The sequence below is a fragment of the Gracilinanus agilis genome, chromosome 1 (genome assembly GCF_016433145.1).
Source record: "Gracilinanus agilis isolate LMUSP501 chromosome 1, AgileGrace, whole genome shotgun sequence".
In the NCBI taxonomy this organism is placed as follows: Eukaryota; Metazoa; Chordata; class Mammalia; order Didelphimorphia; family Didelphidae; genus Gracilinanus; species Gracilinanus agilis.
In genome coordinates this window covers 306,049,082-306,076,043 of record NC_058130.1, presented here as the reverse complement: position 1 = coordinate 306,076,043, position 26,962 = coordinate 306,049,082, and the positions used below count along the sequence as shown (strand labels likewise).

Genomic DNA, 26,962 nt, shown 5'->3' with positions numbered 1-26,962 from the left:
AGAAAACTAGGCCAGTCAAGTCTCAGCCTTGTTCTATTAGAAACTGGATGAAGTAATTTATTCAGTCCACAGAAAAACGAACAGGCAAAATGCCATTTTAGTAGTCCTACTTCATAGTACGGGGAATGGCAATACTTATGTTACTTTTTCCTTATTTCCAGTCTCCTGGTCTATATTGAACATTGAATATTCTTCTGTTCTTTGACTTTTGTTTTTGTTTTGTTTTTGTTTTTTTTTAAAACCCTTAACTTATGTGTATTGGCTCCTAGGTGGAAGAGTGGCAAGGGTAGGGAATGGGGGTCAAGTGACTTGTCTAGGGTCACACAGCTGGGAAGTGTCTGAGGCCAGATTTGAATCTAGGACCTCCCGTCTCTAGGCCTGACTCTCAATCCACTGAGCTATCCAGCTGCCCCCCTGTTCTTTGACTTTTGAAGAGACCCTAGTCCTATATGGGAGCCAAACCAAAGCTTTAAATGATTTTCTTCAGGACTCTGGGGTAGGGTCATAATGAATCAGAGAGTTGAAGAAAAGGAATATATGTTCCAAATTTAAGATGGCCAGCATGCATGGATTATGGGGAGCTGTTAGTAGAGGGGGAACACTCAAGTATCCTAGATTCATTGGATCTCAGCATCATTTCTTATTGTTATTGTTATTCTCTTTCTTATTCTTATTCTTAATAAAATAATAATAGAACTATAAAATCTGTATTGAAAAGGAACTTTAACTCATGTTGTTTTAATACCAGATTTTACAAAGGACAAAACTGAGGCCTAGAGAGATGAAATGAAGTGTTGTAAGAAAGGAGACTAGATATTTAAGGTATGGTCGCCAGAAATTGATTAACTCGATTTCAAAATAAAATAGACCTAAGTCAAGATGACTTTTATGGTGGTTTATTTACAATTAGGAAGGTTGAAGGTAGGGAAATTGAGAGAGAGAAGCTCTGGCCCAGACCAGAGTCCCGAACCAGGTAGGAATTTATAGGCCCCAGCAGAGGGGGAAAGAGGTGAATTTAACAAGGCTTCTAGCCATAAGGCCTCCTCTAAGAAGAGAGGCCTCCTTGAGGATAGAGCCTCCAGAAGAGCCAAGGGAAGAGAAAGAGAGTCAGCCTGACTTATCCACGTGACAATTCACAGGGAAGCACTCTGAGGTCTCACCAGAGATCCTTCCACACCAAGTTCAAAGTGCCAAGTCTTTCCACAGGAAGTTACCATCATATTTAACAGATAGCATCTTTCGTCACTTCCTGCATCCACCTCCAATTTCAAGTGGACAAATGGCAACCTCAGCACTGTTTTGGACTGCCCAAAGGGCAGTCCCTTATTTTTTATTTTTCACTTACTATCATGTGTGGGTCACGGACCTCCCCCCTCCCCACTTAATTCTAAGTTGGGTGGGGTGACATTATTCCTGGTGGCTAAAATCTAAAGAATGAATGAGGGTGAGCTAATTCCATTTACACAGTGTCTAAGCTTATACAGATAATCAGGACAAAGTAAGAAAGGTTATGCAAGTCTCTTGACTGTTAGTGTTATGTTCTTGTTTAATGTACTGTAACAATGTCCATATTAGTTTCCCTCTCTTCCCCATTGTGATTTTCACTGTTTCCTTTTGTAAAGTCATTTTTCTCATTTTACTATTCTGCATTCTGAAAGTGCAACTGTTACTGAAAAGTATCAAACTCTTCATTGATCTAAAATTTTGAGTGATCAAAAAGCAAAACAAAACTCTATGCAATAAAACACAGCCTAGAAAAGCTAGTTGGAGATTTATTTTATTTATAATCCAGTGAGGTCCCATTAGTGTGATAAGACAAATGATGTCAAATTTCAACCAGAAGCCAAAGTGTGAAGACTTGGACAAAAACAGGAAAAGACCCTATTTTCTGTGACTTTGTGCTTGTGATTTACCTCTGTTGTATATTGTTTTTACCTCCAGAATTACCTCAAATATACATTTTCATTTTATGCTTTTAAGAGAAAGATAGTATTGTTTGAAAAGAAAAGGTCATGAGCCTAGAAATGAGATTTTTAAAAAGTTTTATCAAAAACTTAACATTAAAAATCAATACAGGGGGCAGCTGGGTAGCTCAGTGGAGTGAGAGTCAGGCCTAGAGACAGGAGGTCTTAGGTTCAAACCCGGCCTCAGCCACTTCCCAGCTGTGTGACGCTGGGCAAGTCACTTGACCCCCATTGCCCACCCTTACCAATCTTCCACCTATGAGACAATACACTGAAGTAAAAGGGTTTAAAAATTAACAAAAAACAAAACAAAAAAAATCAATACAAACAACTTTGTGTCAAAACACTTTTTTATTTTCTCCCTTATAAATCCTCACCCAGATTTTCTGTCCATTCTCATTTGCCTTTCCTCCTATAATTGTAATTGATATATACTCTCTGTGTGGTTCTGCAATTTTTGCTTTGCTTCATTTCTTAAAAAACTTTTTAGATTTCTTTATTATACACATCCCTGTCCATTTAACTTGCTTTCTAGTTCCCATTACTTTAATATACCATGAATTATAGTACTTTAATATGTTGTTCTTCTATTATTGAACATTTTATATGCTTCCAACTTTTTTCTAATTAAATAAAATTCACAAAATGAATAGGCAGCTCTTTTCACTGTTTTTGATAACATTTTCAGGATATTCTTAAGGGAATCATTGAATAAGCAATAGGATTTTTTCCTTTGGAATCTTTGTTGTTTTTCATATTTTGATATTTTTCTTGGTTTCTAGTTTTTGTTTTCCTCCAAAGGACCCTTTATTGACCAAATGAATCAGTGACTCAGAGTTTCCTTAACTGCAAAATGGAAATGATAAAAGCTCCTACAGTTGTAGGAAGGGTCAAGTGAGAAAATATTTGTATAAATTTTAAATTAGGAACTTTTAAATGCTTATTTTCTTCTTTTTTAGAATTATATACATGAAAGCTAAGTTGTTTTTAAAGATACATTTGGAATATAACAGACACTTTTCCTCTTTTCTTAAAGACAGAAACTTTTGTTGACTTTAGATACAGAGGCACACATTTTGATACAGGCTTTTGCCATAGGAATTTTTGGGAGGTATTATTCTCAGAGGTTTCTTTTATCCCAGGGATAAAGATGCTCTATCTCCATGTAAAACTATTGAGCTATCTTCTTCTTCTTTTTTTTTTTTGTGGAGAACTTTTTAAAATTTTAATCTTTTATACTCATGTTTATTCTTTATCCTTAAAAATTTTATTATAAAAGATCATTGTTTTCCTAATTGGGGTGAAAATTGTTTGGGGGTTGAAAATTGTTTGGCAAGTGTTTAAAAAATTTTTGAGCCAGTAATTTTTCTTTTGATTATAAAATAATAAAATCAATATGTCTTTTGGGGGCTATTAACTAGAAATAGAAAGAGAATTTTCCAGAATACATTTTGAACAGAACAGGACCAAAAATCAATTTGATGCCCAGATAGAATGCAAAATCCAGACTGTTTTTCCTAAATGTTTTTGTTGTATAAAATAAATGCACAATACATATGACATTTTCCTCCAGCCTAACTCCAACTGCCAAAAGTGTTGCTTTAAATTTTTATTTTTGCATATACATTTAACACTTGTCACATTCAGGAAAAAAAAACAAACTCGAGTCTAATAAAAAAAAAGGTAGGCTCAGTGAATTACATTGATCTATTCTCTTTCCCTGTCATAATAGTAAAATGAAATAGACTTTTATTCTGTTATGTTTAGTTTATCTGCAGCATACAATTTGTGTAAAATTTTATCATGCTTATTTTAGTAGTTTTTATTTTTTTTCTATAGCTTATGAGAAGTAGTATGGGCTTAGTGGATAGAAAGCTAAATCTAGAGATAAGAAGGACAGGTTGAAAGCTCTTTCTCTGATGTATTTTAGCACTATAGCATTGAGCAAGTCATTTCATCCCTCAGTAGCAATGGACACTACATGTATTGATAATTATTTCATAATAACATTTCTTACAAATTTTTATCCATTAAAATTATTATTTAGAGAAGTTTAAATTTTTGACTTTTCAATATTGTTCATAATTTTTTGTATTTATTCTATATTAGTTATTTAATTGTTTTTAAATCCTTGAAATAACACAATTTTATAATTATAAAATTATATAATGTTGGTCCCTTTAGTAAGATTCTTATTTTTACTATATTTAGTCACTGGATTTTAAAACATCTTACTAGAATTTGATTATTATACTTATTTAATAGTAATACCTCTACTATTTCATTTAGTAACCTTTTTTGGACATAAAATAGCTTTTATGAATTTAGAGAAATAGTTCTGAAGATACATTTCCCCTCAAAAGGCCAATGAAGATTTAAATTTCTCTTATTCAATTAAAATAAGAAATATTGAAATTAGTTTAGTTATATTCAGCAGATATTTAAGTGTCTGATTAATAATTGCAATGTATACAATTAACAAATATTTTAAGCATATATATATATATTTTTTTATAATTAGATTTTATTTATTTATTTTTAATTTTAAACCCTTAACTTCTGTGTATTGACTTATAGGTGGAAGAGTTGGTAAGGGTAGGCAATGGGGGTCAAGTGACTTGCCCAGGGTCACACAGCTGGGAAGTGTCTGAGGCGGGATTTGAACCTAGGACCTCCCGTCTCTAGGCCTAGCTCTCAATCCACTGAGCTACCCAGCTGCCCCTTAAGCATATATATTTTTAAAGTATACACTGTTAGATAGTAGAGGATATACAAATTATAACAGTTTAACAGTGTGCCAGAACTCAAAAAGATTAGTTTCCTAGGCAAAAAGGTTACTAGTACAGCTGGAATAAATATAAATGTGTTTATATACAAATACACAGAGATAAATACAAGCCAATTCAATAAAGGGTTAATAGGAAGGGCCTCACAGAAGAGGTGTTATGAACTGAGATTTGGAAGGAAGATAAGGTTTTGTGTTAGGCAGAGTTGGAGTACAATAGGAGGCATGCTTTTAAGGTACTTTGATTAATATCATTGATGCTTATCACAGACTAGACATAACCTCTCATCTTGTTTGACTTTTGCCCATAAATCTGTAAGCAGTCTACCCAGTGTGGTAGGAGCAGAGCTTCTCTTTGATTTCTTGACTTTGCTTGGATACCAATGAAGTATCAGTTTAATTTTTAGTCAAAAAACTCTGATATTCGTGTTCCTTCTTTTTAATTTAATAATTTGCTACACTCTAGTTTTGCCCAGCAAGTACTACTTCTTTGCTCTTTGGGTGACTTACAGATATTCTGTCACTTACAGCCATAAATAACACTTCCATCTAAATGTCTCATTAGATATTTCAAATTCAAAATATCTTGAGACAGAACTTATTTTCCATTAAACTTATCCCTTCTCCAAATGTTCTTCTTTTGGTTGACACTGTACTTGTAGTCACTCAAGTTCACAGCCTGAGAATTATCCCTGACTTTTCTCTCATTAGTTGCCAAGATTTGAAATTTTTTTTAAAAAAGCATGCCTGTATAATATTTTTAATTATTAACTTTACTCACATATCCACTTAGTTCAGACCCCCCTTCCCCCCATTTTTTACTTCAAACCTACATTATTATAGTATTCCCCTAATTGACCTCCTTCCCTCCAGTCTCTCCCTAGCTGTTCATTTCATATATGGCTACAGATAGTTTTTCTGAAGTATATGTCTGTCTATTTCATCTTCTCTTCTCTCTTGAAAATTTTCAGTGATCCTTTTGCCTCCAAAAAATAAAAAATAAAAACTCAGCCTGGTATTTAAAATATTTCAACTATCTTTCTGGCTTTTATTTGTTATTATAACAGACCTTGTTCATTCTGACTGATCTGCTCCTCTGGCTGTTCCCAGGCATTTCATCTTCTGCCTCCTTGCCTTTGCACAAGTGATCCTCAATATCTGAAATGCATTCTCATTTTGACTCTCTGTCATAGAACTTCTGGCTTCTTTCTATGCATAAGCATAGCTTAGACATACTTCCTCTATGAAGACTTTCCTGTCCCTCCCCTCCTCATGCTCCTAGCTGGCCTCTCCCAAAATTACCTTGTAATTTTATTCTGTATATACTTGCAGAGTAGGCACTTAATAAATGCATATTTCCTTCCCTTCACCTTTTTGATCTCTTTATCCAGTCTTCCATTTACCCCCAGCCTCACCCTCAGTGCATTTATCATGAAATTACTTCCTATCTACAGTGTATGGCTTTAATGTATATGTATATGTATATATATATATTCATATATATATAGTTATTTACATGGTATTTGCCTCCTTAAAATATATTCTTTTAATTCAAGAATTCTTTCCCCATAGTATCACTAACATTTGACATAGTGCCTTGTTGTTATAGTTACCATAGTAATAGCTTAAAAAATGCTCCTTGATTGATTCAAGTTTTTCTCACACTATGTTCAGTTCCACCAATAGTGTATTAATGTACTTATTTGTCTTTCCACATTCCTTCCATGTTAACTTTTTACTTTTTGTTTCATCTTAATCACTTTTTAGGGTGTGAAGTCGAACCTCAGAGTTTTAATTTGTATTGCTCTTAATAGTGATTTGGATTGTGTGTTTATATTGTCATGTATCGTATCTCCTTGAACTCTTTTCTTAAATCCTTAGACTCCAGTTTCTGGCCTTATTCCACTGAAACTACTCTCCAAAGTTAAAAATGAACTTTTAGCTGCCAAATCCAATGATCTGTTCTCAATCCCAGTTCTTCTTGACCTCTCTGTATTCTTTGACACGGTTAATCACTCTCAACTACTGGAAAATCTCTTCTCTTTAGATTTTTCTGACCACTGCTCTACTGGTTATCATCCTATCTATCTAATGACACTGTCTCCCTTGTTGGATCATCTTCTAAATCATTCTCTCACACCCAGATGTCCCTCAGTGTTCTGTTCTGTATCCTCTTCTCCCTGTATAATACTTCACTTGGTGATATTATCCTTCCATGGATTTAATTATCATCTCTAGTTTATGATTCTCAGATCTTCCTATCCTGCCCCAAACTCTCTGCTGACCTCTAGCCTCACATCTCTCCAATTGCCTTTCTGACATCCTAAATTTGATGTCCAGTAGACATCTTAAACTTAATATGTCCTAAACAGAACTTGTTATCTTTTCTCTGTCCTCCTCCCCCAACTCTTAACTTCCTACATACTGTTAGAGGGCAACACTACCCTCCCATTCCCCCAGACTCAACAAACTAGAAATCATACTTGATTCCTTAGTATCTCTTACTCCCCATATCTTTAAGGCCTTTTGATTTCACCTTTATAGCATCTCTCAAATTTGCCTCTCCCCATCTCTCTGATACTGTTACCACTCTAGTGTAGACCTATAATCTCACTCCTGGATTATTGCAGTAGTGTGCCCCATGTCTGTCCCTGCTCCAGTCTGTCCTCCAATCAGATTCTAAAATGATTTTCCTAAATTTCAGATCTGATGTCAACACTCCATTGAAAAAATTCCAGAAGCTTCCCATTGCTTCCAAGAACAAATACAATTTTTTTTTGGTTTGGCATTTGAAGTCTTTCATACCCTAGTCTCCTCCTACCTTTCCAATTTTTCGTACACCTTCTGTAATATAGAAAATAGCAAGGGTGACCCTGTATCCTGCAGGAATTCCATCCTGCCATTTTCTATATTACACTTCCTGCCTACCTCATAACCTTAGAGCCAGTGGCTACCTGGCAGCCCCACAAACAAGATACTCCATCTCTTGACTCCAGGCATTTTTTCTGGTTGTTCCCTTATTCCTGAAATGCTCTCCCTTCTCTGTCCTGATTACTCATCTTCCCAGCTTCTTTTAAGCCCCAGCTAAAATCCCACCTTTTATATGAAGCCTTTCCAACCCCTCTTAAATTTAGTGCCTTTTCTTCCTTATTTTCTATTAATCTTGTGTATAGCTTGCTTTGTACATATTTGTTTGCATGTTGTCTTCCACATCAAAATGTAAAATTCTTGAGGGCAGGGACTCTCTCTTTTGCTTCCTTTTGTATCCTCATTTCTTATAGTGCCTGACACATAATAGGTACTTAATAAATATTGATTTGATTGATCTATGTTTAGGTTATAGTTTTTCTTTTGAAAACTGTTTATGACCTTTATTCATATCTCATACATTTGTATTACTTTCTTATTTAGTTTGGAAAACAGAAATCAATCCATATTTTGATATAAAGATATTCCACATTCAAGTTTCTCCATGTGGAGCTTGTGGTATAAATACTGGTCTATACCTAATTTTTGACAAAGTATTATTCTTCCCCATCCCCTGATAGTTCTTATGAGATAAAGAGGCCTTACTCTCCTCTCTCCTAGGGCTTAACCTCTTTTTTGTTGTTCATTTGTTTTAATCCAATCTGACCCTTCCAGACTCCATTTTCTGACAAAGATAAAAGAGTGGTTTACCCTTTCCTTCTCCAGCTCATTTTAAAGATGCACAAACTGAAGCAAACAGTTTAGTGACTTGCTTAGAGTCACACAGCTAGTGAATGTCTTGAGGTGGGTTTGAATTCAGGTCTTCCTGTCTCCATCCTGAACTCTTTCCTAACTCCCTTCCTTAACACCTTACCATTCTTTTACTTAGGAATTGTGGACAGTAGTTGAATCACTGTTGGAACACTTGTAAGAGTAGTGCAGTCTCTGTGATTTTTCCACTATACCTGTATTTTTTTTCAAACTTTCTTTTTCTTTAGCCATAGTAGACACTTCTCTGAGTAAAAAATCTAAACCCCAGGAGATCTGAGAGTATTCAAACATAGCTTCCATAACTACCACTCAACTGAAGTTCATTTGTTTCCAGTAACATTTTAATGACCAAATCCAGTATCCCTTTTCTCAAGGTTGAATTCTCCTTGACTTCTCAGTGACATTTGAAACTGAATATTCCCTTTTATACTCTACTCTTGTCTTAGTTTCTGTGACATTATAATCCTCTCACTAGTTATCCTATCTCTATTTTTGCTTTGGCCTTTTAAATGTGAGAATAACCCAAAGCTCTGTCTTCATCTTTCTTCTACTCTTCCTCAATCTCTGAATCCTCTTCCACTCTCTTTTCTCATTTGTTTTCATAAGTCCTTTTCTTTAGGGTGAAACATAATAGATTAAATTATCAGCAGTTCAATGCCAGACACCTAAATTTCTATATTTATCTCTGTATCTTCCATTGTCTAATGGCTTTTTTCACTTGTGTTCTAGAAACCCTAGTTTTCACTCATGGCAAGTGACAGGATATTTCTTCATGATTCTACTTCAGGATGATTCTACTTCAGAAATATTTCTGAAATGTTTCTCTTCCATTCTATTTCTTCTTCCACAACTCTAGTTCAAAACTTTACTAACATCTGAACTGGCTTATTCCTCTAATTTTCTACCTGGTGGTTTCATTAGTCTTAGTCTTTCTACTTTCCAGCCTTTCTTATGTCTAGAATTTAGAAGTGTATAGTATTCATACTTAGCAACAAAGAGGCTATTTAAAGAATATCAGAGGAATAAAGCAGCCCCACAAGTTGGAGTAGAAATGAAATCTGAACAGGGTTTATAAACTTTGACTCCAGTATTTTTTCCATAATCTCTGCTGGCTCAGTAACAATATTCTGTCACTTCCAAATATCCTGATCATGGTATTCTTCTGTCCCCACCCTTCAATAGCTACTAAGTGAATGTTGAGTGTAATCTAAATAATTTTTGGTAATATAAAGTCTTTGATAATCTAAGCCATATTAGCCTTAGCACTTAATCCTCCTCAATTTTGCTCCAGTTTTTCTTTCCCTATTCTTTTAGAATAGGGTGAAATAAAAACTATCTGCCAAAACTAACTCCTTATTTCTATCTCTGTAATCCCATCTTTTTTTCAGGGTCCAATTTAAATCCAGCCTCTTTTATATTGCATAAGCATGGTTAGTCACTTGATAAATTTTGAAAACTATTTACCTAGGGAGACATCTATTATAGGCTTACCTTTGTAATCTACCTAAATTACAGCTTCTTATCTCAGTAGCTCTGGTTTTATAGAAAGAAAAAAAAAACCTAACTCAATTCATAGTTTATCTCTGAAGTTAATTTTACATTACATTAATTCTACCTTTTTCTCTTTTTTAAAAGACAAAAAAAGAAGAATCTTAGAGACACTATTTAGATCAGTAGCATTCAGAGTGATTGACTTTTGTGGAATAACCCTTAGGGAGCTATGATTTGATCCTAAGGATTGAAAGTTTAGTAAAACAGAGAGTGAGAAGATAAGTGACCTCCCACCTTCTTCAACATAGTGGCTGTGAGCTTGTCTTTTCTACACCTCCCCTTATACCCCTTCTCTGCCTCACCCACCAAATCATATACACCTCTGGTTTAGAGAATTGTGTCCTAGGGAGTGTAAAGGTGAGGCACCAGGGATGTTGTTATTATTATTAAAATTTTGTACCCTAAATGTTTGTGGGTCCACACTGGGTTGAAGGAGAGACAGGACCAACCAGGATGGGGAGTCCAGGGTTCACTGTTTTAACTGACACAGGAATGGCAGTTGGCCCAACAGTCACCCAGCTCACCCTAGGCCAGGGTCTATGGAACCAGCAGACAAAGGTAAACGTTTATACAATTTAATTGAGGGTAACTAAATAAAGGATGGGATAGGGAATTCTACACTTGAAACCCAAGGGGCAAACCACAGGGGGCAGGGAAGGACTTAACTACACTATCCTATTGACCTAAGCCAGGCAGGGCCCAAGGGAGCAGTACTGAAGTCACAGGGAAAGCTTCTTCCAACCTGGTTCCAGCCAGGTTTGGTCAGCTCAGCTAAAGAGCCTGAGAGTGGCTTTCAATTAGGGGTCTCAGGATAATCCAAGGATGGTCACAGGATGCCAAGAGCCAACTCCACCAGGTGATCCAAGGTACCCAGATAGGGAGAGTGAGTTTGAAATGCTTTCCACCAGATCCCAAACCACTTCCCCACTTGGTGTAGCTTTGCAGGTCTGTTGTCCACTTGCTGAAAGCCTTCACCTCTCAGGATCCCAGGGAATCTGGATGTAGTTTTTCCCTAACTCTGAGATCTCCCAGGGTTAGCAACAGTTATGTCCAACCATTAATGGAGTCCCTCTCAGAGCACAAGCCTACTTCCTTCTTCTTCATTCCATCTTGGAATCCTCCAGCCCTTCCTGCTAGGTCCAACACTATTACTAAATTAATTGTTAAATAAACCCTCACAACAGGAGTGAGGGAAAAGAATCATTCAACATGCATTACTTACATTAATACTTTGTGAGTTGTCTCCTTTGTTGACTCAGAATCCCATGATGTGATTCTACTTTCATACCATAAAATCATTATCCTGAATCTTAAGAATTACCCAATGAATGGGCAGTTGTGGTTCCTATTTTCCAGTTATTCAACTCCTAAAATTCTTCCAATAGCAGGGACTTTTGAATCAAGAGCCATTTACCCACTTAAGACTTAAAGGTCACACTTGCACTTTAGGAAGATCAATTTGACAGTTGATTGGAGAATGGATTGTTTTGAGGCAAGACTTGAGGCTAGGAGACCAAACAATAGGCTATTAAAATGGTACAGGTATGAGGTGATAAGGAGTTGCACCAGGGTGTAGTCACTGTGAGAGGAGAAAAGAGATCATATATGGGAAATGTTATGAATGGTGATAAAGTGATAAGACTGATTGGATGTGGGAAGTGGGTAGAAAGTTATTATACTTGATTTTAGTAGGGAGTCAGGAAAGAAGGAGGTTGAGGAAAAGGATGGTTTTTTATAGTATTTTGTTAATTTGCTTGCTGTAATTAGTACTAAAAAAGCAATAATATAGGTGGGAGAGAGCAGAACCAGGATCTCTTCTAGAAGAGAGGGAGGGAGTATTAGATATGGGAACAGGTACAGATGACAGATATGGAAATGGACTCTGTTGTCTCAGGGACTCCTGTTGAGTGGCACAGTTTATATTTCTACTTTTTGATTCTTTAGGAAACTGCTGATAGGAGTTCATCTTACCATTTGTAAAAGTTTTACAGTTTAGAGGGATCACTGATGGATTAGGTGTTGGTAAATTAGTATTGATTCAAAGATTGTTTTTCATTAGTTGTTGTAAAGTTCTGCTATTGGTGATTTTCATCAGTTTGTGATCACTGAGAAGACTGACCAACACTTGAAGGTATAGTCCAGTGATGGTGAACCTTTTAAAACCTTTTAGGGACCCTGTGCCAGGCCCCACCCTAGCCCTAGACTATGCCATTGCTTTCCTTCTAATCTTGGCCTCATTTGTTTGTAAAAACCCTTTTAAATTTAATATAATCAAAATTAACCACCTTTCAATTAAAGTGTCATTCTTGATTTCTCATTCTCAGCAGTCATATCCAACCTATTACCAAAGTCTATTGATTTTGATGTGGGGGAAATACACCCAAGTTTGTAACAGGGTCTTTCCCCCAAAAATGGGAGACACAAATTCCATTCAATCCAGAAGTAAGAAAAGAATTTTATTTGAAAAAGAAATGGGTTTTGGTGGTATAATAGCCTACTAGCTGGTGGAATAGTCTAGGGACTAATCAGGTAGCCGTAGGGCTGATAGACAAGCCCAGGTCTATTAGAACAACCTTTTTGGAGATGATAGTTTCCTGTCGTGTAGCAGTTCCTCTATAGAGTGGCAGCTTCTTACAAGGAATGGAACTTCCACTATAGAGTGGCAACCATAAGAAATAATGAGCATGCAGAAGATTGGGGGATTCTTCTGGAATGCCAGAGTCCCTGGTGGAAAGATTCTATGTTCCTCCATTGTCCACCTTATCATCATCTGTCAATAAAGGAGAGTTCTTGCTGCCTTTTTAGAGTGGGAACATGGGGGCAGGATGCAGTACATTGGAGGATCACCATAGGTAATTAATTATTTTTGAGAACACAAAGCTGATGCCTAGTATAGATTGTTACAAATCTAGTACACAGAGTGGATAATTGAACAATCTACAATTCATACTTGACTAATGTTGAAACTACAGATTTTGCAGTTGATGTTTAATTAGTGCTAAACAGTGAGAAATGCAAGGTTTCAGAGTATGAGGGTCCTATTCCTATTACTGCTCCTTACTGCCCATTGTCAACCCAATTTCAATTTCACCTTTGCAACATCTATTGAGTATTCCCTCCCTATCCTTTAACATTGCCAACTTTCTGATGAAGGCTTATCTCCTCCTACTTGAATTATTGCAATTAGTCTACTGGTGGGACTGCCTACCTAAATTAATTTGTGAGCTCCTTGAGGGCAGGGACTCTCTTTTGACTCTTGTATCCTTTCAACAGGGCTTATTAGGTGCTTAATAAATGTAAACTGATTGATTAGTGGAAGAGAACAAGCAAATATGTTCCAACAAGCTATATTCAGAATAGAGAGGAAATAATTAACAGAGTGGGGAGGCACTAGAATTTAGGGATAAAAGAGAAAGAGAACAAAAATCAATGACTGCTACATTGACAATAAACCAATTTGGGGGCAGTCCCCTTTGGCATAAAAGTATACATTCAGAACAAATGCATTCAACCCACCATAGTTCAAATTCACATCCCAAAGTTCAATTTGGAGCTTCTGGTGCAGCATGGGGTCTTCTGCAGACATCTTCATGGCACCTTCTCCAAACAGTTCCATCTTCTGAATTCTGGGAATTAGCAAATTTCTTATCCTAAAATTGCTCAAATTCAAATCAAGTTTACAACAATAACATAGTCCCTCCTGAGGTGGATAATAATATAGGGATCACTCAGGGATACATGACTGAGTTATGAGGTATATGAATCAATTTGCAAAGAAATTAAAAATATCAAAAAATCCAAATAAAAGAGAAAAAATAACTTGTGGATGAAATATAAAATATCAAAGTCTTATGTCTAAAAAAATCTAAGTAAAGGAAAAATAAAACTATAACATGTCCTTGAATCAGGGCCCAGTGATTTATGTAATAATGCACTTACCCAGTCAGTAGCCAGTTCTACAGAAAGTTTGCCACACTATGAAAGATAGAACAGGGACTAGATTATAGGAGCCAGGATGGCAGCCAAAATGAGATGCTTGATGGGGTTCAGGGAAGTCCAGCCTCTGATATATTTCAAAACAGCTGTAACCTCAAACCCCAAACAAGTTCCAATCCTCTTTTCTTGGCTCAAAATTACATCAATCCCATGGGATTGGTTTGGTCTCTTGGACCTTGTGCTTGATAGGCACAATGCAGGCTAGCATTGTGCTTTTTTTGGCACTGTGCAATGCCTCTTTTTTTGTATTCCATTCTCCTGGAATCAGAATCATTAAGCAAAGTCCCATAATTTTTTAAAACAATCAAAATAATTATTCTATAGTTTAAAACTTTTTAGTTTGCATTAATATTGGAACAAATGTATTTTAAACTTATATTAGTGCAAAATAAAAAAGAAGATTAATATTGATTATATGTACTTCAAAGTACTCAAATAATATATTGAAAAAAGAATAATAAAAATATGCTTTAAAATTCAAAAACATAGCTTATAACCAGTGACACATTGTGTCACCAGGAAGAGGCAAAATACAAAGGTTCTTCTTGAAAAAATGAGATCCATTTCCTTTTTTTTTTTTTTTTAAACCCTTGTACTTTGGTGTATTGTCTCATAGGTGGAAGATTGGTAAGGGTGGGCAATGGGGGTCAAGTGACTTGCCCAGGGTCACACAGCTGGGAAGTGGCTGAGGCCGGGTTTGAACCTAGGACCTCCTGTCTCTAGGCCTGACTCTCACTCCACTGAGCTACCCAGCTGCCCCCTCCATTTTCTTTTTAAACTTGGCCATGAACCACTGTGAGTGCAAATGATTTTTTACAAAATAACAGACATATAAAAACAAAACAGTAGTAGAGTAGATAATGCATTCAAATAAAGTACCAAATTCCCCAAAATCACAATAGCCCAGTTATTGACAAAGCAAACAAACCCATTATTATATTAGGATTCACTTTGCTGTGTGATATTTTAAAAAACCTATGAACTGATCAACAGATATAGCAAATCTTTCAACCTTAGCAACTACTGATGAAAACCTATTTGGGTTTAAAATATCACCAAGAATTTAGGTTATTCTGGTGGAAGAATAGAATAAGCTGAAGAGTCAAAGTATTAAATCATCCATAAGCCACTTGCTACCTGGGGAATGCCCCCTCTTGAGAGCCTTCTAGGGGTACCATGCTCTAGGAACACCTTCCCAGCTCCTCTGTTACATCACTTCTGCTACTAAATGGACCCTTTAAAAACAATTGAAATGTTTAGCTCATTACATTCTCCAAAGGTTGTTATAAGCAACTTGTGACATTGATGAATCAGATGGACTTACGGACTTTCACAATGATATTTTGTTCAGTACAAGTCATAGGGAAATAGTACAAATAAATTTTTAAAAATTTTAAGCCTTAAATACAATCAACAGTATACAATAATATAAACAAATGACAAGGTACAAGCAGTACAGTCAAAATCCTTTGAGGGGAGGAGCTGAAAATAATTAGCAAGCAATAAACTTCCAGATCTCTTTTAAGGTTCTTTCCCCTCCCCCATATAAATCAACCATTTGCATTTTGTTTGTCATCCATCTTAAGTTTTTCATATACCCACTGGGCAGAATTTCCACTCTGCTTGTTGAGAGCATTTAAGACTTTCAAAATGTTGACAAAATATTTCAAATTGGCCTCTAGTTTAAACAGAATAGTTTTTAGCATATTCTTGTGGGGAAGGAAGCAGAATGGTAAATGACCAATGAAAATACATATTTTAATTAGAAATATCAAGCAGAGCCAATATGCAATAGTGAACTCATGCAGAGATTTAAGCATGCTTTGCAGGAGCATTTTGCCCTCAAAAAGACATGGAATGGAGTTTGTTTATAGAGTAAATAGAGAGAAGGGCAAAATTACTAGGGAAGACAATAGGGTATTTGCATATGAAGGACTGATTACCCCTGGGCTTTCTGAATCAGGAGAGAGAAGGGGGGAAAAAAAAAAGCAGACTTATTTTCTAAAATTGACTTCATATCTACTGATTTTTGGTCTCTCTGCCTCAGTAGAAAAAGCAGAGGAGTCCCCTTCTTGTGGAGAAAAAAAAATCCTGATTTGCAAGTCTCTCTCAGCCAGGAGTCCAGGGTCAGCTTAAGACTTTGACTTAAAAAATGACTAGAAGGGAGTGTGGCTCAATAGGGAGACTTTTCTGCTCCACACTGTTCCCCCCCCCCCCTCCCTGAAAAAATAGCTAGGATAGGTTAGAAAACCCAGGTGGGATGGGGAAGGAATTGGAGTTCTCACCTGTCTATGGGGAAAAAAGCAGTTCAGATTGGCTGGCTTACAGCCACAGGTCTGGTCATGGCAAGCAGAGACTTCAGGCAGGGTGGGAATTACACATGCTAAATCAGCCAGCGGCAGCAGCAGTGGCAGTGGGCAGAGCACACGGGCTGGGTGGCTGTGAAGGGAAAAAAAAAAAAAAACAGGGCAGGAGCCCAGAGCATGGCGAGAGAAAGGGAACCCCCACCTCTCAGCTCTCCTGCAGTCTATGGGTAGACTTACAAACTGTACTGAAAATTTATCTTAAAAAAATTTGAGAATTCTATCCCCTTGTGGTTAGCCAAAATACGGATTTTGAAATTAATATCCAATATTCCAAGTAATATTATAAAAGTTGATTAGTAATAATTAAAGTAAGAGTCCTAGCTATTCAGCCAGTTTGCAAGAGCAAAAGAGGAAGAGGGAGGAGCTATAGAACTTAAACAATAACGTGACCATGAAAACATGGAGGCACAGAAGATATTAAAGGGGATTTGGGGAAACACTAAGAGACGTATGGGAAATACTAAGGGACTTATGGGGGATGAAGTCCAAGATTCAAAATTTCCATTTATACAATGGATAGCTAAAAACAAAGATAAAAACAAACACCTACTGACCACATATATAATATGATTTTCTTGTATATACATATGTATAATAATAATAAACTAAATATACAGGCATTACCAACATGAAATATAATAATAAAATTTATTGTACATTAATATAATGCTTTAAAGTAGTCCATCCCCTTTATTCACAGAGGATATGTTCCAAGAGTCCCAGCAAATACCTGGAACCACAGACAGGTCTCACTTTAACTTTTAATAACTATGTTAACTTTACTATATAGTGGTGTTCTTTCTATCCCCACTACAGGTGCGTGCGTGTGTGTGTGTGTGTGTGTGTGTGTGTGTGTGTGTGTGTGTGTGTGTGGTGGGCTCAGGACCAAGATGGCAGCTTAGTAGCAGCAAAATCTAAAACTGCTCTGATTATCCTTTCAAACCAGTCTTTAGAAGGTGCCTCAAAACAACAGGAGTCAAAGCAGAACAAATGAGGGGGCTCTCCCAGAAACACAACTTGAAAGGTAACAAAGATGAACTCGGACAGACTTTGAGACTTTGAAAGATAGTGGGACATAGAAGGGCCTGGAGTGTTATGTTTCATGGGGTCATGAAGAGCCGGACACCACTGAACAACAAGGCCTGAGTGTCTAAAAAAAGTCCAAGAAATGACTTTAATTCCATCTTTGAGAAATAGCAATATCTTTAACCTCCATTTACAAACTCTTGATTTCTCATCATTTCCATACCATGCCAGTCTATCTGCATGAAAATTTTGTCTTTTTTATGTCAGTAGGGGACAAAAAAACCTCATAATAATGATCATTTTTTTTTCCCTTCCTATTGCTCCATGGATTGAACCTTCCAATTTTTACTCATATTTTTCTCCTTGGATGAGAGGAGAGTTTTCAAATCACTTCAGTTTTCAATTACTTAATAACCCATTATAAACCTATTAAGCCTCCCTTAATAGACTGTGCTTTCAGCTTAAGGCATATTTACATGTTTTCCAACTTAAAAGCATATATACATTCTGAGATCAGCATATGAAAAAATCCCAGCACAGAATAAATACTAAACATTGTTGTTGTCAAGTTGTTTTAGTTGTATGATCTTTGTGACCTCATTTGGGATTTTCTTGGCAGAGATATTGGAGAGATTTTCCATTTTCTTCTCCAATTCATTTTATAGATGAGGAAACCAAGGTAAATAGGGTTAAGTGACTTACTGAGACTCACACAACTAGAAAGGCCAGATTTGAACTCAGGAAGATGAGTGTTCTAGATTCCAGGCCTGGTACTCTATTCACTTTTCCACCTACCTGCCAAATACTGAATATTAGGATCATTACAGTTTTCAAGATGAAAAATCATAGCATTTCTAGAGTATCACTCAATGTGTATTTGATACAGGTAAGTACATTTAAACAATTATTTAAAGTTACTATGAAATGAGGAACTTGCACAAATTTTAACTGCTCTATATTAAAACTTTTTTTAATGTATATATTTTATTAGAATGAGAAGAAGAAACAGGAAGACACGAAGATATGGAGTTTTGGACACAAATCTAGAAAATATGGAATTAACACCTTTAGAACAAGATGATGATGATGATGATACAACTTTATTTGATGCCAATCATCCCCGAAGGTAAATTAAAATTTAGTTTAGACAATATGGTAGATCAAAATTACAGGGAAATCATGTTTTATTATATTAACTCCCTATTATCCAGCTTTCTATGTTTTGGCTATTTTGGCTGCCCTGCCTGCCATCAATCTTTACATATTTTGCTTTACCTGGCAAGGCTATTCTGAAGGTAACCGAGATAAGCCCTGAGAATTCATTCAGAAAAGTTAACATGTCACATCTACCAGTGTATCTTGTGTCAATTGAGCATTAGAGTTCTGTTTTTGGGAAATCTGAATGCAATGAAACCTTTATAATGTTACAAAAACCTATTAAAAAGTGGAATTCTGTCTATGATCCATTTACTCTTAAAATTTATTGAATAAATTAGATGATTTGTTTACATGTTCAAAAATGTTATACTCTACATATGCTGAGTATAATCTAAGAAGATGCTTGATTAAATTAAATTTTGGCTATACAGCTAAAGAAAAGCAATCATTTTATTGCTACAAGACATATGGAATAATAAGAGTATTGCCAAAGGGACTAACAAGTCGTAAGTATCCATATATCTGTTTTCAATCAAAACAAAGAATAATACGTAACTAGTACTTAAAATCTTATTGTTTTCTTAAGTAGATTAAATATTACCTTTTCTGTCTCATTCAAACATATTTCACAGTATAAAAAACTTTATGGCAAAAAAAATGCCCAAAAGATAATCTCAGTGATAACTGCAAAAAATTGATTGAAAAGACCTTCCAGTTACTGTCTGTAAATAAGAACTTTCAAATTAATGAGTTAATTTATGGATTATTTAATAGGCTTATACTATCAGAATAAGAGATTTTTAGTTGTGCTAATTATCTTTTAAACTAAAGTTAGGTAACTGATAATATGAAAATACATCAAGAATATTTCATTGAAAATATACTTAATATTTAACACAAACATGTTTAAGGAGACATCTTAATATCTTTAATAATTTGAAAGAATGACTTAGAAGGATAATATATTTTCATCCTCACTCATATATATATATATGCATATATATGCATATATATACATATACACACTTTTCTGTACCTCTACAAGTTGATATTTTTGCTATCCTTATTGATGTTATTATCATCATTATTATAGCAACTTAATTTATTTTCATAGTTCTTTGAATATGTATTGGGATACAGTGAAGTATGATAGAACTTAACAAATTTTTAATACTTGGAGAGCCACTTCTTTAATTTCACTGAAATAGGTAACTTTCCACCAAGAAATTCCCTTTACCAGTGTTGTGATTTCTAACAAGTAGCTGCCTGGGCATTGAGGGGTTAAGTGCCACAGCCAAGGTATGTCAGAGGCTTCTTCTATCTACCATTCCATGCCCCCTATACATGACATAAAGGGCTCTTTGTTCCATTAGGTTAAGGATCTGCAGAATATCAGCTAACACTGATATACCTCTTTAAAAATTTGTTCCATTTCAAAACCCTCAAAAGGCTTCCCCTTTATAGAGAAGGAAACTATCATTCGCCTCTCCTTTTTGAAGTTCACTCAATCTATGCTATCAAATCAAAATCCAGTTAGCTATTGCCCACAGATGCCAAGGACATTTCCCTTCCTTCCTCAGTGAGTTTAGTGCCAGGCTCACAGTCTTTCCTCAACTCCTGCCTTATACTGTAGAATAACTTCACAGTTTTTTCAACTTAATCATTTCACATGTCCTACTCTTCCATCCCACTTTAGCTGCACACAAAAATGGTTCTCCCCTTGATCTAACCATCACCCCCATAAACATACCATTTCCATGCTCACAAACTCTGAAATTTTCTTATCCGATTTGTCATATTACCCAGTTGTCAGCATACTCATTGTCATTTCACCCTTCCCACTGCTTTGCAAACCCCAAACCTCCTTCCTCATCATGATTTCTTCTTTTTTTTTAAATTTATTTTATATTTCTTATCTAAGCCCTCAGTTCTTTCTCAGGCCATCACTCCTGCTCTAAGTATGCTTTCCTTCCTTCACCTTCTTCTCTCTCTGGTGAGCCAGTTCATATCTGCACTGTCCTCTTCTCTTAGCTTCCTTGTCATCATATTATATTGTTGGTCATGCCCTGACAAGACACAGCGTGACAAAACTACAGTTTTCCGTATGCTTCTGTCCTACACCTGTACTACTTAACAAAGCTGGAGAAAATCATGAAAGATTCTGATCCAGTCCACTACTATTTAAGTTAGATAACATCAAATGGTCCCTCACTATACATAAAACCATCCTTTTATATTTCCCTAATTAATTCACTCCCGAATCACCACAGCAATGAGAATCTAGTCTTATATTTTACAGGGAAAAAAAATAGTAGCCATTCAGAGAAGCTAGATGGCCCACTGGATAGAAAGCCAGTCCTGAAGATGAAAAGTCTTGAGTTCAAATCTGGCCTCAGACACTTCCTAGCTGTGTGATCCTGGGCAAGACACTTAACCCCATTTGCCCAGCCCTTGCCACTCTTCTCTCTTAGAACTGATTTTAAGACATAAACTAAGGGTTTAAAAAAATTTGAATTCATTTGCCTAGCACTTCCCCCTTTTTCTATATCTTACTTATTGAGATGCTTTTTGCTACTATCTCTGCTTTAACCTTGTCACACATGCAGAGGTAGACCTTCTTACAAATGCAAATGCTTCTACTTACACTAGTGATCCCAATTCATTCCTTCTTCTCCAGCAGATTATCTCCTCCATCATTCCAATACTCTCACTTATCTTCACTCTCTCCTTGTCTGTTTATAAACATGCCCATGTCTCCTCCATCCTCAAATCCTCATTTGATCCAAATCCATTCCCAATAGCTATCAGTTTCATATCCTCCTTCTCTTTTTTAGTTAAACTCCTTGGGAAGGCTCTCTATATAATGTGTGCCTCCATTTCTTTCTTCTCTTTTAACTTTTTGCAGTCTGACTTTCAACCTTCTCATTCATTTAAAACTGTTCTCTTCCATGGTTACCAATGATTTCTCAGTGACCAAATCTAGTGGTCTTTTTTTTAGTTCTTATCCTTCTTGACCTTTATTCAGGCTTTGATGTTTTCGATCACTTTTTCCTTGATACCTCTGTCTCTCTAGGTTTTCGTGATATTATTGTATCCTGGTTCTTCTCCTACCTGTCTGATTGGTCCTTCTCAGTCTTCTTTGCTGGATCTTCTTCCAGCCCTCTAAAGGTAGGTATACCCCAGGGCTCTGTCCTGGGCTCTATTCTTTTCTCCCACCTTACTGTTTCACTTGGTGATTTCCATGGTTTCCGTTATCATCCCTATATTGGTATAATATTCAGCACTATTTACTTAGTCTTAACTTTTCTTCTTTTCCTAATTTCTAGATTCATATCCCAACCTGCCTTTTAGACATCTCAAACTGGGACTTACATAGCCATTTTAAATTCAGTGTGTCCAAAACTGAACTCATTATCTTTTCTCCTGAATCTTTACATCTTCCCAGCTATTGTCAAGGGCACCATCATCCTCCCATTCCCCCAGGATTACAAGGAGGTATGGACTTCAGCCTATCACTTTCACCTTCCCATCTCCAACCTGTCACCAAGGACTATTGATTTAACTTTTGTAACAAGTCTTATATATGTTCCATTTTCTCCTTTGACACTGCTACCATCTGATTCACCACCTTTTACTTAGTATGTTTCGGTAGCCTACTAGTTAGTCTCCTCGTTTCAAATTTCTCCCCATTCTAGTCCATCTTCCACTCAACTGTCAAATTGATATTCCTGAAGCAAAGATCTGGCCATCCAATCCAATAATCCAGTAAATATTTATTAAGTGCCAATGATAAGCCAAGCATTCTGCTAAGCACTGGGGACATAATTAAAAAAAAAACACAGTCCCTCTCTTCAAATAATTTGCAGTATACAAGAGGAGGCAAGAAAGCAGGATCCTAGCACTATCGTGTGCTATGGAGTTGAAATTAGGCAGAACAGCAGATGCAAAATGGAGTGAGTTTGAGAGTCCAGTTTCTACCCTTTTACAAAAGGAAGGCAATGGAAGGACTTCGGTATTCCATCCTCCAAACCTCCAGTTCAGACTGGAAAGTAAGCTGAGGAAAGCAGTGCCAATGAAGGTATAATGTAGCAGCATGGTGATGAGATTAGAAGTGATGAGCCCTTGAGAGGGGTGTCTTATTCCTACAGTTGAAATCAGGCCTTTCTGCAAGGGACAAGTAGAATGTCTATATCAGCTCCCATTCAATGGACTTCAAAGGCTCCCTGTTATCTCCAGGATCAAATATAAAATCCTTTTAGGCATTCAGAGCCCTTCACAATCCAGCCTTTTCTACCTTATCAGTCTTTTTACACCTTACTCATTCCACTCACTCTGTGATCCAGTGACTGGCCTCCTTTGCTATTCCCCACACAAAACATTCCATCTCCAGACTTCACATATTCTCCCTATGTCTACCTGTGGACTTCCCTTTCCATCAAGTCCCAGCTAAAATCCCATCTTTTACAAAAAAAGTTTCTTTCTCTCCCCTCAATGCTAGTTCCTTAGTTTAGCCTATTACCTCCAATTTATCCTATATATAGGTTATTTGTGAATAGTTGTTTTCATGGTGTGAGCTACTTGAGAGCAGTAATTATCTTTTGCCTCCTTTCTTTCCTCAAGGCTTGGCTGCTTATTGATTGACTGATTTTTCTATAGCACATAGAATATTTCTCGTTAGTATATGAACATCTCAGGATTCAAACTAGATTGGATTCCAAGTTTTTTGCTAAGACATATTGCTTCTCTGACAATGGTTAAAATTATGAAAACATAGGATCCAAGAAACTTATCATTTTAAGCAAATGCAATTCTAGGATTTTTATTTGTCCAGTATAGGTGGGAAGGAATTAGTCATCGATAAGCCCTCAAAACACTCTTGTAAGAATATTAAAATTCATTACAATAAAAAGATAATTATCCAGAAGATATTAAGATATCTTTTGACAAATTGTTAAAGGGTCCAGAAATTAGGTTAAAATTGTAAAGTGCAGTTATTGTCCTTCTATTGTAGTTTATTCTTCAATAATTGAAATTTAAAGCATCAAAAATATGCTTTTTGCTTTTATTCAGCTAAAATTTTTAAGATAATATTTTATTACTTGGGCAAATATAACAAAAATTTTGTTTAGAAAAATATACTGAATTCAAGTGAAATTGTTTTAAAATGTATAGATAAATGTAATTTTGCCTAAGTAATAAAATTATGATGTATATCAAAATGGTTGCAATTGATAAAAATATTACACATAATTCCCTAAAATTTCCCAAATTGATTACCTAATTTTTTCTTTCTACCTCCACAAAAACCTTTGTGAAATAGTAAAAATGTACTTAAATGGGTATAAGAAGAGGCATTTAAATATTACTTTTTTTTTTCATTGCAGATAAGAATGTGCCTTTTAATGAGAAAACTTCATTGGCAAACATCAAAAGAAGAAGCTTATGATTAAGGAATAAGAAGCCAATATCAGCCACAGTGTGGGGGGTACTTAACATATATATTATGACCTTGAATTTGTTGTGGAAATAAATTATCAATTTGTTGCATCTTTGTATATACAGGAATGGTCTATTAATGAGCTCAAATCTGAAGAAAAAGATATGCAGTATAATAGAAATCTATTTGAAAATTACTATTAAAAGAGGATATTTTCAGCTGTGTTTTACTTACTGCTTGCCATAATATGGTGAACAGTTTATGTTAATCTTAAATGTTTTGCTGGTAGAATGTTTTAAGAAATTATAAGTTGTAACATTGGAGTACAAATTCCCTAATATGATTTCATTTGATTTCTTTTTCTCCAGCAAAATGTATTTCTCATTTTGGGGGGGGGGGGGGAAATGCTGCCTGCCAGTTATATGGCTTTGTTTGTGATTTTTCAAAAATAACTATATGAGCTATTGTACGCAAAGCAATAAATGTGATTTTAACTTGTTTTGAGTATTACAAGGAATATGAAAGGCAGTCTCATTTGAAGATAAAAGTTTATTTCCAAACTAACTGAAATGTCTGTGGTATTATTTCAATAACATCTAATTCTTATGGTTTCTCAAAAAATTTTGTGACTGGGTTGCATATTTCTAGCAACTTATATGTAATTATAGGTTCTTAAATTTGAAATATATGTAATATACACATTTTAAGACTTTAAAAACGATTTTTAGACCTAAAATATTTTTAAAACCATTAAATTTCAAAAGTTTTCTTTATATGTACAGTCAGATACAAGTTCATATACTACAATGAAAATCTGAAAAAATGGTGTAGGAGCTATAGTAATCATGAACATTTATATATTACTTAAAAATTTGCAAAGCACTGCATAGATTATCTCATTTCACCCTCACAACCACACTGTATGTATCTACTGTATATTAAATGATTGTTTAACATATGGTCACATAATATGTTCTATAATGTCTATAACAGCTATTATTTCTACTTAGCTGATGAGGAAACTCAGGCATGGCTACATTAGTAGTAGGTATCGGCATTGGAATTTGAACCCAAGTTTTCCTGCCTTTGAGGCCACCATATTATATACTGCACTGCCAGAGAATGAGCAGCTAGCAGTACAGTTGAGAGGCGACAGAAGTATTTTTTGAAGGAGTGCAGAGATCAGAAAATATTGCTATCAGTGATGAGTTAAAAAAATGGCTTAAAATTTTTTTTGATACCCTTACCTTTCATCTTAGAATCAATACTGCATATTGGTTCCAAGGGAAAAGAGCAATAAGTTAGGCATTGGGGGTTAAATGACTTGCCCAGTGTCGCAAATCTAGGAAATATCTGAGGCCAGATTTGAACCCAGGACCAGTCTCTAGGCCTGGTTCTCAATCCACTGAGCCACCTAGTTATCCCTTGAAATAGCTTTCAATAAATTCACCTGAAACCATGTGGAAAGCTAGCAAAAGAGTAAAATTGGTTTAATTGTAATAATTTGAATATTTACCACAGAATTGGGCATTTTGGAGCAAGAAAAATTTATAAGTACTGTAAACCTTGGAAAAGGTGAACAGTTTTCCAAGGTAACAATGTTTAAGAATATTGCTAAACTGTATGTTTGGCAAGTTTATTGAAAACAAAAACTTCATAGTCATTTTATATTTGATGCTGATCTAATAATTATATTCTACTATTGTTAAAACAAAGAATATTTTGGATACCAGAACTCAATCTTAGAATTTCATTTGCCTCTTTGTTGCAAATCTAATTAAAAGAGCTTTTAAATTAAAAGAATGAAAATGCCACAAGTATTTGTATTTTAAGATATATTTTTGCATATATAAAATATATAAAATTGAAAGAATCTCATCTGGAGTGCTTAGAAATTGATTGTTGTTGGATTGGGTAATATTGAACATTAAGAATACTTATGATTATGTAAGGAACCAGAGGGACCAGGAGAAGAAAATATGATAGCATTCAGGTGAAGATTAATAGAAGAATCAGAAAAAAATTTGTCACCACACTCAATACATGGACATTAAAAGGTATCAGAAGGATAATTCTGATTGTCAAAAACAGAGGCTGGGTAAAAATAAGAGAACCTTAGGGAGATATGACTACCATTTCCTGGAATTTATGATGTAAAGGAAGAGGAAAAAATCCAGAAGTAATCTGAAGTACACTAGATTTGGGAAGAGCAGATTCTAAAGAGTTCCAAAAATATATAAATAGAATTCTGTACACTGAAATTCTACATGAGAAGTCAGCAACAGATGGGATAAGAAAGCTATAAATACTAAATAATATTCTAAAAATGCCAAGGGAAATCATTCTAAGTTGGATATAATGGGAAAAGGATAGAGATAGTATAGGAATTAAGAGAAGTGGAAGACTATCTTTAAGGTACATACTAGGCACTCCAGGGAAAGGATTTTAGCAGGCAGAAGGCAAAGGAGGAACAGTTTGGAAGTCACAACTGCTAAAGTAGTGATTTCCTGGAGGAGGTTAGAGGTTTCCTGTCAAGGAATGGCAGGCTTATCATAACTCATCTAACTCAACCTGGCTGTGGAGGATTAACCCCTAATTCATCTTTGGAGGCACTCTATTTAACTGGGAAAGATCTAGAAAAGGATCTGACCATACATGCTGTGCTTTCCAGAAGGTTTTATCTAAAAAATCCTATCATTTTGGCTTTGAGGTTTTACCTCAGGGATTAGACCCCCTGGGTAAACTTTTCCGTTAGTGATCATTTATAACAGTTTTCAGAGACAGCTTTTGAGAAATAAATCTAACCAACTACTGAGGGTCATAGATAAGTAGCTTAGTCAGACTGATTTTGGGGAACACATAGATAGAAACAGGGAACTGATAAGTTAGCCAGAAGACCAGAAGGTTCCCTCTTATGAGGGACATACATGAATTTGGGAAA

General features: G+C 35.6%; 1 protein-coding gene across 2 annotated transcripts in view; it reads left to right on the top strand.

Moving 5' to 3' along the window:
- The window catches only part of FAM174A (family with sequence similarity 174 member A), a 30,297-nt gene extending 5,713 nt beyond the window's left edge, over window positions 1–24,584 (top strand). The window contains exons 2-3 of one of the 2 annotated variants that reach the window (XM_044657634.1): window positions 18,418–18,552; window positions 23,969–24,584. In XM_044657634.1, the coding sequence (XP_044513569.1) occupies window positions 18,418–18,552; window positions 23,969–23,972 (139 nt within the window). In that variant the 3' untranslated portion in view covers window positions 23,973–24,584. Of the gene's footprint in view, window positions 1–18,417; window positions 18,557–23,968 lie in introns of those variants that run through there. The other variant, XM_044657635.1, reaches the window with a different exon arrangement.
- The last annotated feature ends 2,378 nt before the right edge of the window (window positions 24,585–26,962 follow it).